The sequence below is a fragment of the Phialemonium atrogriseum genome (assembly GCF_030411735.1).
Source record: "Phialemonium atrogriseum strain 8032-3 unplaced genomic scaffold QBC33scaffold_2, whole genome shotgun sequence".
Lineage (NCBI taxonomy): Eukaryota > Fungi > Ascomycota > Sordariomycetes > Cephalothecales > Cephalothecaceae > Phialemonium > Phialemonium atrogriseum.
Window position 1 is genome coordinate 1253480 of NW_026848139.1, and position 12653 is coordinate 1266132.

General features: G+C 57.0%; 4 protein-coding genes across 4 annotated transcripts; 3 read left to right on the top strand and 1 right to left on the bottom strand.

Annotated features, from left to right (window-relative positions):
• Window positions 1-2508: 2508 nt before the first annotated feature.
• On the top strand, window positions 2509-4629 carry QBC33DRAFT_163457 (uncharacterized protein). The gene is made up of 3 exons (XM_060422250.1): window positions 2509-2791; window positions 2865-4351; window positions 4552-4629. Exons 1-2 carry the CDS (start codon window positions 2698-2700, stop codon window positions 4208-4210), a joined length of 1440 nt encoding a protein of 479 aa, XP_060287910.1. The 5' UTR covers window positions 2509-2697; the 3' UTR covers window positions 4211-4351; window positions 4552-4629.
• A 1295-nt stretch (window positions 4630-5924) lies between these two features.
• On the bottom strand, window positions 5925-7853 carry QBC33DRAFT_162623 (uncharacterized protein). Its single transcript, XM_060422249.1, has 5 exons — window positions 7618-7853; window positions 7409-7544; window positions 7160-7343; window positions 6376-7103; window positions 5925-6302 (listed from the first exon to the last, which is right to left on the bottom strand). The coding sequence occupies exons 1-5, from the start codon at window positions 7687-7689 to the stop codon at window positions 5962-5964; spliced, it is 1461 nt and encodes a 486-aa protein (XP_060287911.1). The 5' UTR covers window positions 7690-7853; the 3' UTR covers window positions 5925-5961.
• Window positions 7854-8054: 201 nt separating this feature from the next.
• On the top strand, window positions 8055-8900 carry QBC33DRAFT_554861 (mitochondrial import inner membrane translocase subunit tim21; the record flags this gene model as incomplete). The annotated part of the gene is made up of 4 exons (XM_060429562.1): window positions 8055-8312; window positions 8366-8550; window positions 8600-8654; window positions 8706-8900. 4 exons carry the CDS (start codon window positions 8055-8057, stop codon window positions 8898-8900), a joined length of 693 nt encoding a protein of 230 aa, XP_060287912.1.
• A 799-nt stretch (window positions 8901-9699) lies between these two features.
• On the top strand, window positions 9700-12425 carry QBC33DRAFT_592171 (alcohol oxidase; the record flags this gene model as incomplete). Its single annotated transcript, XM_060431680.1, has 9 exons — window positions 9700-10022; window positions 10089-10119; window positions 10176-10437; window positions 10500-10629; window positions 10680-10954; window positions 11010-11223; window positions 11298-11384; window positions 11451-12157; window positions 12288-12425. Exons 1-9 carry the CDS (start codon window positions 9845-9847, stop codon window positions 12423-12425), a joined length of 2022 nt encoding a protein of 673 aa, XP_060287913.1. The 5' UTR covers window positions 9700-9844.
• Window positions 12426-12653: the final 228 nt, after the last annotated feature.

The window sequence follows — 12653 nt, forward strand, 5'->3', positions numbered from 1 at the left end:
GACTATATCTTGCGCGCGTAACCCCTTTTCTAGCGCATTTCCGCTTTGCAGTAACTTCGGCCTGTGGGGCAGCCCCTTAAAACCGGTAGCCGGGACAACAGAGAGGGGGAAATGCAGGAAGAAGCAGCATCAGGCTGGGATAAACCAACATTGGAGTGTGTCGCGTCATGCGCAGTCAACTCTGTTAGCGAGAGAACGACAATACAGCAGGGTTTGGGGCGCTACACTGTCTCTATTTTGAGCATTCTCCCAGGTCCTATAAATAGGAGAGAACTCATTTACACACCGAGGGCTTGATTCCTGCAGCTACCGGATATGGACCCAACTTATAGTCCAGAGCAGACAACGCTACCGCATCACGACTTGTTATATTTGTCAGATCTAGCCCACATGGGGCTCCCCAGTAGTCCGAAGCTTTGGCAGAGTAAGACGAGGTTGCGGAACCTGTGGATGGATGCCATGCTTCGTCATGATATAGTAATATCAGAAGGCAGTGCACCCGCATGGTACACGAATGGGTAAGTTTCGGTATGTACTCCGGATCAGAAGGACACCCGAAACGGCGGTGCCTGTTCACTAAGCAGTCGTTTCAGGATAACAGAGATTACCGGCGAACCGCGCTCTCGGGAACGGCCTCCACATGAATGGTATCCGCACATTCGATGCGCAGCCGCCGACTTCTTGTGTGTAAAGTGTAGGAACGCTGCACCACGCGTCGTGCGGGATGGATCCATCAGGCTGTATGTGAACTCATTCGCCTCACGTCGTGTTGCCCAGCACTGCTTTCGGCTCCGATTCGGGGATGAGCGTAGAAATGGTTTCCGGATTCGTTCGCTAACCCCTTCCGAATGTGGCCTGAGGACCACATGTCATTGTCAAACTCGGCAACTGTACAGGATCGAGATGGCCGAGGACCTCCGACACTTAGGTGTATTCTGAGCATCCTCTCGCCCTAGTCCAACACATGACCGCGCCCTTGTATGCGGCCCTGAGAAGCAAAGGGCGAACCGATCTTTTCCTGGTCGGAAGAAGGCCGGGGCCCGGGGACCGGCGGTGTCTCTTCGGGGAGAAGGCAGCATGGGGAGAACTGGTCAGATTTGTTGCATGTATGGCGTCGTCGCTGACAGCCTGAAAGCTCATTCCCCCTCCTCATGATCGGCGGCAACGGTGAGCCCCGGGGTCCCATGTCGGCGTCGTGTGTCGGAACCCACCCACATTCCTTTCGTCCCACGACGCCATACCTGCATAGGCAGCAGATCTCGGGCAAGCAGTAGGACAAAAAAAAGAAAAGAAACATTCAACGGGAAGCTCAAGCTCGGTCTCATATTGCCCCGCCCCCAGTTGCAACGTGTGACGGGGCTTTTAGAGTTTGGACTCGGTCGTAATCCGCTATGAACGGGACCCTTGACCCATGCGAACTGGTGGCGGGCTGTCATGGAGACAGTAAACTGCTGTCACACGGCCGTAAAACCTGGACGATGCCCAACTGGCTACATGCCTACTGGGATGCGGAACGTTGACTGGCATCTGAATAAGTCATCAGACGATCCGGTTCTAGATCCAGAGAGCCCCGGCCTCCACCAGCCAACTCTGGGCATATCTTTTTGTGCATGACAGATGGCGGGATCGGCAAACACGCCCATCGCCGTGTGTTTTGAAGGGCCATCTACGATTCCACAGTAAGCCTCGCGGGAATGCTCGACGGCTTGGCAGCGGCCTCAACGGTCGCGCAACGTCACCTCTTGCATAGTCTTATCGGGCTGTCTAACGAATAAAATCCCCCTGAGTCCAGAGCCAGGCTTCGGGAGGTAAGTAGGACCCGTCACGTGGAGGGTTTTGAAGTCAGGGGACCCTGAACCATTTCTGGGACCATGCACCGAGATAGGTAGGTAGGTATTTCGTCCCTCCGCGCAAAAGTTTCCGACAGAAGGAGCCCCCGCCCCTTTTCCCTTCCCTCCTCGCACCACGGTCACTTGCTTGAGGAGTGAAGCCGCCTCAGGTGAAGTCTTGGCCAGAGTTCGTCCAAACCAAACCTGGCAGGCATCGGCAAGTATCGGCACAAATTACCGACATGCGATATACGATATGCCCATGGGGATGGGATGGGAATGGAGATGGGGATGGGACGAACTGGCAGCGGCAGGCTGGAGTTTCCATGACATCCTTCGTCGTCCCGTCCAGCAACGCGTTTGCCTCGTCTCGTCTCGCGCCAATTGGTCGGCCGGGCGGGCAAGGCGGCGGGCGCTAACGGGCAGAGGCAGCTAACCAAACCCAGGTATTTCGCCGAAACCTTCCTTCCAAGATTCGAACGACTTCCAACCAAGTATAGCGTCCAATGGGCCTCTCTTTGTTTGGGTTTCGTCTGGTGGTTTCTGCTGGATTAAATTGATTGGGTGCCATTAGATGGGGATGGTGTGTTGGTCGGCTGTTGTTGTGAGAAGCAACAGAGTACGTGATGTCTCATAGTGGTGCTGCCCCGGTACCTAATCCTGTGGTGGGGCCGCTCTCGGGGATTTCCTATGGTGGGGGAGGGGCCAAGACTAGGTATGACACAGAGGCAAGAAGGAGAGAAAAGGCTACCGAGGCAGGCGAGGTGGGCAAACTCCCGACCGCAGCAGGACTGATTAACATAGCTGCCGGTAGCCGTCCAGGACTGAGACACTGCATCTTTGACATCGAAAATTCTCCGGCTTGGTTATGCCGAAGAAAAGACATCACGTCCAGTACTCCAAGCCCCAGTCCACAGCACCAGCTTCACTCAGTAGCAGCAGAGGCAGTAGCAGCCATGATGGTCCGTTCCGCCCCACGGCGAGCAATCGGGGGGGCATAGAATAGGTAGCTAACTAATGGTGCCCAATTACCAGGTCATTCAGGACGCGGCGTCAACGAACTCCTCGCAGATTTGCGACGAGTGAGTCTTCGGTCGCACCAGCCAACAGATTCCCAGTCTGTTGCAGGTGCCCCGACCGTTCCCCCCGCGATCCGGCGCATTCTCCAGCTGCCTGAGCACCCTCCACCCGCCCCTCGTCGGCCGATCAGGGTTGGTCCCAACGGCCGCCGCCTCCCCCCCGGCCCTGCCCCTCCTCGGAGCTGGCTGTCCGCCCCAGCCCATGCTCCTCCTCAACACGTCTCGGGGGCTGGCGTCGTCGAGAACTTTCAGCGTCATGGTCTGCCCGGCGCATATCTGCCGGCCCGCAGTAGCCTGACCGACCTTGCTCTGCGCAAGCTCACGATCGACTGGGAGTTTCAGCGTTCCTACAACCGCTACTACCTCTACGGGCTGCCGTGCCAGCTAAAGGTCGCTTTAATCACATATCTGGGCATGTGCTACAGCGGCGGGGTATCGCTGGCCGACCTGCGAGCCATTCTCCTACCCTCTCCCGAGGTCTTCGAAGACGGCGAGGCTGATGGCGGTGACCCTCTCCCCAGCCCCAGCTCTGCGAACGAGTACATCTTCCATCTCGACCTGACCGGTTCGCCGGGCCGGTCGATCAAGCTGCGCGAGCTATCCGACCTGCTCTTCCCCTCCGCGCCGCCAGCAGCGGGGCAGGCAATCGACCTCCAGGAATCCTGGGACGCCGCCCCCTTCGACCCCGGCGGCGTCCAGCGGCCCCTGCTCCCCAACCTCACCCACCTATCCCTCGCGGTGGCGCCGCAGACCTCGCCGTCGGCCGTCTCGTGGCGGCAGCTCCTGTCGCTCGCATCCCACCTCCCGACCCTCACGCACCTGAGCCTGGCCTACTGGCCGGAGCCGTCGCTGACGCCCAACGCCAGGCTCGCCGGCTCGGTGGTGGTGGATCCGGGGGGCCGGTCCGGGTCCGGCCGCATCCCGTACGGCGGCACGGGCCCGTACAGCCACTCGCTCGACGGGGACTGGTCCGAGGCGGTGGTGCTGCTGCGGAGGCTGGCGAAGAACCTCTACGGCCTCGAGTGCCTCGACCTGACGGGCTGCGCGCCGTGGTTCCCAGCCCTGATGGCGGCCGAGCCGGGCTGCGACGCCGTCGACTGGGTCGGCGACTGGGGGAAGGTCGGGAGGCTGCTGCTGCATCCTGGGTTTCGGCTGGGAGAAGGGGCGGGGCGGGCGGAGAGGGAGAGGTTCGTTGAGGCGGTCGAGGTGGCTGGGAGGGTGGAGAGGCATATCCGGGCGAGGAGGGCTGGGAGGGGGAGGTGGATTGCTGTCGAGACGGATGCGCTGCCCGGGGATGCTTAGCTGGGGTCCGACGGGCTTCTCATGAGTTGGATAGGCAGTAATGATACATCTATTTGCGCTCTCGCTTGCCGTGAACAAGAAGTGCGCTATCCTTTCCCAAATGCGTGTCTTATAACGGCGAAGGAAAGAAGGTCGCACATAGTCAGCACCCCCCAAGATATTTCCATTTCGCCCATCAGTCTGTCTGAACCCATGGGACAAGAGCAGCTTGCCCACTCAAGCCACCATCCCAATCTTTCTTGGATCTAATTCGTTTGCTATTTAACAATTCATGGGACGGTCGTGCTGATGTCTAAGAGTACACACCGCCTGTTCCTCGTCACTGACAGCTTTGGTTGTAGTGCCCAATTATTCCCGAGGTCATGGGCAATGGATATGCTACTACTCTGCGAGGTTCTTCTCCTCCCGGGTGTGCCAAAGTAAATCCAGATGTGTTCCTTTCAAGGCGAGCCATTTCCCATCCTCTCCTCTATTAGGCCCTGCCGAGTCTTGTCCTCGTACTTACACCGACCCATCGCGCCCAGGGAAACTGCCTTCTACACCTCTCCTCAGTCGATACCGCCGAGAACAGCTGCTTCCCCTCAATATCCGAGTACACCACCGTTCGAAACGGGGATCGAAGAAAAACACTCTCTCCCGGATCGGATTCGACACCGAGCACGCCACAGGCACGCTCTCGGTAGCCATCTCGGTTGGGACCGCTTGTGGACCGATCATTATGGCGTACATTTAGGGCCAGAAGAAGTAGTTCTGTGTGTTTGGATTACGAAGGGCGAGGACGCGGTCACCGGGTATGTGTCGAAGTTATTCCTACAGTGGACTTCAAGCAAACACAATGGAGGCGCATGGGAGGGAGGAGGAAGAGAGTATCGCCTCCACGGCAGGACAGACAGATGGTCAGTCAATCGGTAGTAGTAGCCCATCTGCAATCGAGTGCCCAGGGTACTCATAGAGCTGGCGAAATAAGCCATTCCCCCTTCGTTCGCCCATTTGTACCGGTTTTCCCCGTCCGACCTGGGATGGCGACAGGCTATGCCTCCCAGAGTCGTAGGAGGTCAGTCTTCGCTGTAGGCGTGCCTGCCCCAACGCCCAACCTCACGAACCTGTTGGCTATTCTAGAGGCCTATTTCTCGCAGGCAACTTTGTCCAGTCCCTGGCAATGCCGTTTCCTTATTCTTGTAACCACTCAAAGTAACAATGGCCGAAGAGCCGTCCACTTACGAGCTGGGACACTCTAGTGGTTCGCCATTAGGCAAGCCCAGCTATCCACAGACCGTATACCGCTCCATTCCAAACACTGCATCAACAACCATCTTCAGCATTCGCCAAAGCCAAGACGGAGAAAGGGAGATCAGAAAGGGAGATCAGATAGATCTAACTGAGATTGCAGAAACTCCATGTTTTTTAACCCCCTTCGCCATTAACAAGCTCCTCGCGCGAACAACCAAGGTACAAATGCATCACCCCCTACTAATAACTCAAGGAACAAGGTCTAGTCTGTATTTATCGGCCGTAGACCCGACTACGTACTTTCCGATCCGCTTGATCCGCCCGTCTCCTATACGCCCTTGTGCCAGACCACCAGACACCACCTGGTCCAGGGGAGGGGGTCTCTGTTTCGTTTTCCCCCTTTTCCCTTCCACGCCTACTTACCGCCATGGGCTTCTCCTCACTTGACTCAACTATTTTATTTAAAACCTCACTAAACAGGTGGGTAGCGACCGTTAGCCATCCAACGAGACGGGCTCCCCTCAACTCCCGAGGTAGTTCCGAATAGCACCCTGCAACTTGCCCGCGCCCTCGCCAAGTATGTGGGTCAGGTTCTCCAGGTCGTCGCCGGCGGTTATCCCGAACTTGCGGATGAAGTCCTTGGCGGCCGTCTCCAGGTCGCCGTACTCCTCGCCCGCGTCGTCTTCCTCGGGGCGGCCGAAGTAGGCGTTGGACGAGATCGCCGAGGCGCCCTCGAATCCCTGCAGCCTCGTCTTCGCCTCGGCCTGGGCACTGGGGTCGAAGGAGCCCTTGCTGAAGAACTCGTCCGATGAGATGGCCTTCTGGCTGCCGAACTTGGACCGCGCATACTTCTCATCATCATCTGTGGGCGAAACGTCAGCAGGTGGGGGGGATGTTCTCGAGCAGGACAGCATGCCAGGAAATAGGGATCTTACCGTCCGTGTTGTTCTTGATAGGTCCAACGGATCCGAAACCGCCGCCGGTCTTCTTCTGGGCAGCAGCCTTGCCTCCACCGACCTGGCCAAATCCTAATCTCGCGACACCCATACCCAGCCGCTCCACCTCGGAGGCCGACTTCTCGCGGCTGTGGCCGGATCCGTAGCCTCCCCGAGACGGGTTTACCGGAGTGGGTGAGATGACGTTGCTGGCGTCGCCCTTGCTAGACTGCTTCACCGCTGCCTCCTCCTCGGCATTAGGGTCGTACCCCAGCTTCTCGATGCGCTCGGCTTCTTCCTTGGCCTTCTTCTCCGCCTCGTCGAAGTCGATAACATCGCCGGTAATCTTCTTGGCACCGAGCTTCTGCGTCTTCTTCGCGCCCAATACGTTGGCCTTTCGCGGACCGCTGGTCGTCGATGTCTTCCTCAGAGCAGCCGAGGTGGTGACGCGGCTCACGCTGCTGGCCGGTTTGGAATCGCTGTCCGTCTTAGCCAGCGGAGACGAGGCGCGGGCGATATCCTTCCCGTTGCCGTTTGCGCCTGCGCCGAGGAAAGGGGAGGGGGTCCGCCCGACCACGGGCGGAGTGGCGGTGCGCGAGGCTGGCGGGGTGGGCTTCTTGATGGAGGGCTTATCCCAAGACGAGAAGAAGTCATCGTCCGGCTCTCCAGCCGGAGTATTGGAGCCGTTGGCAGCTGCTGCGTCGGTGATGACTACCACATCGGGGAATCTTGAATCGAGTCAGCAACAAGGGGCGAACACAGGTAAGCGGACTCCTTGACATACTCCTTGGCATCCCTTGCGGCCCGCTTCTTCAATTCTTCCTTGTACTTTGTTGCCGCGTTGGACTGGTATTTGGTCTTGGGGTCTTTGCTGTTCAGGGCGGCAGATCCGCCATTCTGCTGGAAGAACTTGGTCGCAGACTCATTACCGCCCACTTTCATAAGACGTAGCTGATCCCATTGCCATTCTGCCAAACCAAGGGTTAGCTAGAGTTTTCAGGGCGTAACAGTAAGACGTCGCGGCAGAACGTACGGTCGAGGTTGGTTGATCGGACAAAGGAGATATGGACACCGAGATTCCGATGGTTGGCTGAGCAGTCGAGGCACAGGTAAATGCCAAAGGGGACCGATGTCCAAGTTGGATTATTCTGGCCACAGTCGAAGCAGGTCTATTCCAACAAATGTGTCAGTCACTTCGCTGCACTGGATCGCCGCCAACAGAAGAGCGTGCCACCCACGAACCTTGTTTGCCTGCTTTGTCTTCAGCTTTTCGAAGAGCTTCTGCGATTCCTGTTTTTCCGCAAGACCGCTCATTTTGGGATGTCTGTATCTTCAGGGCACCTTGGAGCGGCTTTTCTGGTGATGGTGAACAAATATCGCGGGAGGAATGGCGCGGGTCCGCATTCAGGAGACTGGCCACGGTTGAATTTGGCCGCTGATTGACCTGGCATCAAGGGTTGAGCGAGAATGATGAGTAGCCCCCGGCGCTGCACGGATTATTCCGGTAGTCTAGATTCAGTCTAGCGGGCTTTGGATTTTACCCCACCATGGGGGAAAAGCCGAACTACTGCCGTATGCATCTACAAGCCATCGTGCCATCAGAAAGTTAACGTCCTACCGTTTGACCTACAAGCACCCGATACCCCCTTTTGAACCGCCATGGGTGATATAAAGCCGCCATGGTCAAATTGATTAGCTCCTCCGTATTCCGGCCCGTCGTCCTCTCCAATGCCGCCCACCTTGTGAGGCCCCGCCTGGCCCTACGATGTTACGCGACCCAGCAGAGCTTCAACTCTGAAGCTAAGAGGAAAGCTGTAACGCCCTTCAACGACGATGGGAATGTCCCCTGGACTCAGCTTTCGGTCGGCGAGAAATCCGCAAGAGCTGCCCAGCAGACATTCAACTTTGGCATGGTTATTGTTGGCGTTGTCCTCACTGTAGGCCTCTCTGAAGCCCATACCCTCAGTAGGCTCCTTCTAATGTCTTCTAGGGCGGCGTGGCATATTTCCTATTCAAGGAAGTCTTCTCTCCCGACAGCAAGATCTCATACCTCAACCGCGCCATCAGTAGGATCAAGAAGGACCAAAGATGCCTGGAGTTGCTTGGCGACAGCAACAAGATCACTGCGTATGGCGAGGAAACATGGAACAAGTGGAGGAGAGCAAGGCCCATTGCGTAAGTCACCTGACGACAAGTCCCTAGGATCTGGCTAACTTGTATTCAGCTCAACCACCACCAAGGATGCGCAGGGCAATGAGCATCTGCGGATGCATTTCAATGTATGAGCCCCTTCCAGCTGATGCCTCAATACCCCTACTAACATTTAATAGGTTGAAGGCCCCAAGGGCAGAGGAAAAGTAAACATGCACCTCACCAAACGTTCCGGCCGATCCGATTACGAGTACCAGTACTTCTTCGTCGACGTGGCTGGTCACCAGAGGATCTACCTTGAGAATGCCGATGCATCATCGTCCGATAAGGGAGACAAGCAAGGATTCAAGTTATTTGGTGTCAAGTGGGGTTGAGGAACAAGAGTCTCGCCTGTCTCTCTCAGTATTGGGACTTCATTTGGGCCAAAAGAGCTTCTCTCTTACCATTCGTTGTTGTTTCTGTGGTAAGTGGCGAACCTCCCTCCAACTGCACATGGTTTGCCCAGGTGATTATTTGGGTGGAACTGACCTTCGAAGTATATATCTGTACGGTTAGTGGTCATGACAGATCATCCTGTTAGTGATGGGCGGTTATTACGCCCAGGCTCATATGAAGTGGAATGAAGTCGTTTTCCACACCGGGCTGTGGGCACGTGTATAATTAGCTCTAAATGTCGAACATCCTCGATCTAGAGATGATCTTGAAGAAATTTGGTATTCCGTCATCACTCCTTCTCTTCTTGCATCGCATGGGATTTTGAAGTTGTGACGCCGTTTGCATTTGTGTCGCTCCTCTACGTCGACTAGCCAGTTGGGGGGGAACGCTGGAGTCCATTCGAGTCCAATAATGCTCCGAAAATGGCTGCCGTGATCTGGTTTGAGGCTGCCTATGCTTGTCAACTCATTTCTATATTTCTATGGGGAACAGAGTGGAAGATAAGTCGGAATGACAAGGAGCCCGCTGTCATGTTGCAAAATTCATATTCAGGGGTGTGGCATACATCAGATAGGAGGGCCTGTTTGCCCAAATCTATGGTGCCTGTTGGCAAAGATATCTAGGAGTCACAGTAGCAAGCAATCACTGCTCCTTGGTCCTTTGACTGAGGTGCTTGCCTATTGTGTGCCGGGGTTGAGTGAATATGACACTTTTGTCCAGAACTTTTCAACAAGGTCGGTTTTTGTTTACAGCGGCCATTCTCAACTCTTCGTGCAAATATCTTAATCCCCTCTCACACTTTGTTATCCTGATCACAACATTTCCATCCTATTGGAGATCATAGGTACCCTCTTCCTACCATCTGAGCTTTCTGGCCACCAAGATGATGTTCCCTCTGGTGGTTTACATCATCCTCTCATCTTTGCTTTCGATCACCACCTGCCTTCATCTCGAACCCCACAACGTTGACAGCCAACTGCTTCCCTCATACGACTATATAATTGTTGGTGGAGGCACTTCGGGCCTTGTAGTCGCCAATCGGCTGACTGAAGACCGGAATGGTATGGCTTCTCTCATCTATGGCTCAACTTTCTCTCTCCTAGATTCCCACTGACTTGCTTCTGCAGTTACCGTATTGGTCCTTGAGGCAGGAGAGCTGTTGGTGCCCCCCGCGACAAATTTTCAACTACGGTCGTTACTCACTCAGTGAACAGGGATACTTCTGACAATATTGTCACCATACCTGGACTGGTAGGGCGAGATCTCTCGACGATATACGACTGGAACTTGACCACCACGCCGCAGTCCTTCCTCGACAACGAGACCCGCCCATACAATGCAGGGCGCGTGGTTGGCGGGAGCAGCATTCTAAACGGCATGGTCTGGACAAGGGGCTCGGCGGCGGATTACGACGCATGGGAAGCCCTTGGAAATCCCGGCTGGGGCTGGGAGGGCTTGCTCCCCTATTTCAAAAAGGTTAGTGCCCAGCTCTTCAGACGCAATTGTCTCTCGTTGGCTAACCCGTCTTCCCTCGCCAGAGCGAGAGATTCACCTCGGATGTCGAAGCAACGACAAGTCGGGCTCTACATATCTATCCGGACATGTCAGTACATGGCACCCAAGGCCCCGTGCAGGTCGGCTATCCGCGATTCTTCTACGAGCAATCAAGTATGGCGCCCTGTTAGCACTTGAAGTACGATGGCCCTAACCCTTAGCAGAGAACTTCCTTCGGGGCCTCGCCGAGCTTGGCATTCCAATCTTATACGATCCCAACAGGGGCATTGGGATGGGTGCCATGATCGTTCCGTCGAGCATGACGCCCACGAATCAGTCAAGATCTGATAGCAGGACTTCGTATCTCGACGGAGTCATCGATCGCCCAAATCTGCATCTCGCCACGGAACAGACTGTCACCCGCATCTTAATTGGCAAGAGGGACGACCCGTTTGCTCTCCCGCCGCTCAGGCAGTTAAAGCGCGCACTTGGAGTAGAGGTAAGTTTGGACTGCACCCATTGTAAATATAAGTGCCGTCTGACCGTGTGAACAGTTTGCCTCGGCGTCCAAGAACGTCGTGCGTAACATATCATGTTCCAGGGAAGTCATCCTCGCTGCCGGGGCAATCAGGTCTCCCGTCCTTCTCCAGGTCTCGGGCATCGGTCCTGCCCCGATTATCTCGTCGATCAACGTTCCCCTACAGATTGACCTCCCGGGAGTTGGTTATAATCTCCAGGATCATGGCATGGTTGGGGCGTTTTACAACTGTGAGCCGCGTCCCGAGTTGTAGTCCAACGGCTACCTAGTTTAGACCCCTCTGACAAGAATAATACCCAAACAGACAGCAGCCCCGACATATTCACCGCAAACGACATAACCGGCGACGTCCTCCACGACACAGAAGCCCTCTACTTCAACAACAAAACCGGTCCGTCCCCGCCCCCCCTTTCTCCCCCCACGATCAAACCCACTAACAGTCCCCCACCCCAACCAGGCCCCTGGACAGCCCCTCTAATCTCCACAGCCGCCTTCCTGCCCCTCCGCGCCCTCACACCGGGCTGGTCCGCCCTCCTCGACGCCGCCACCCCCGCGCCACCGACCCAGCAGCAGCAGCAGCACCCGGCCCTCGCGCGCGGCCACGCCCTCCAGCGGCAGATCACGCTGGCGCAGCTCCGCCGCCCCGACGCCGCCGCCGCGGAGCTGATGGCCGACAGCGCCGGCACGCTGACGGCGTCGGTGCTGCGGCCGCTCAGCAGGGGTCACGTGCGCGCCGCCCTTGTCGCCGCCGGTGAGGTCGAAGTGGAGGTGGAGGTGGACCCGCGGTACTGCGCCGACGCGGCCGACTGCGCCGTCATGGTGGCGGCGCTGCGCTTCGGCGGCCGCGTCGCGTCCACGGCCGCGGTGCGCGAGCTGGAGCCCCGGCCGCGGTGGCCGTGGGTGCCGCCGGAGACGGAGACGGAGACGGAGACGGAGACGGAGGAGCAGGCCGAGGCGCGCCTCCTGTCGGCGGCCCAGGTCGGGCTGCGCACGGGGTTCCACCCCTGCGGCACGACGGCCATGATGCCGCCGGACCTGGGCGGCGTCGTGGGGCCGGACCTGCGCGTGCACGGGGCCGCGAACCTGCGCGTCGTCGACGCGGGCGTCATGCCGCTCATCCCGGCGGCGCACCTGCAGGCTGCGGTTTATGCTGTTGCTGAGAAGGTATGTCTAGCTGACACACACCCCCAAACCCCCTCTCCCCCCCCCCCCCCCCTTTTAAAAAAAAAGAAAAAAAGAGACGGGAGCGGGGCTATCACTTAAGGGGGCGCTTCTTTTGGCTGACTTGTGGCAGGCTGCAGACTTGATCAAGCAGACATATGACCTCGACGGAGGCGATGCAGCCGGGCCCGAAGGGTTCCCACCACTACCCGGCGCTGGCGGTATGCCCGGTTGTCGTTTGCGCGAGTGCTCTAAGCATGGACCGCATTAAGTAGGGAGCGAGGAGCTCGGGATTCGGCGTTACATGCTTTTACAAATGTTGCTAGTTTGCGCCTGGTCCAATAACATCTGACGAGGGTCCTACGAGATGTCGCTTTTTTTACTCACCGATGAGAAACGGCTGGGAAGACAGCTTGGGAGTATGCCATACCCCGATTACAATGCTTGAGTTGGTAAGGATAGAGGGAACATGGGTTGGCATCGCTAGACTCTATGTCAC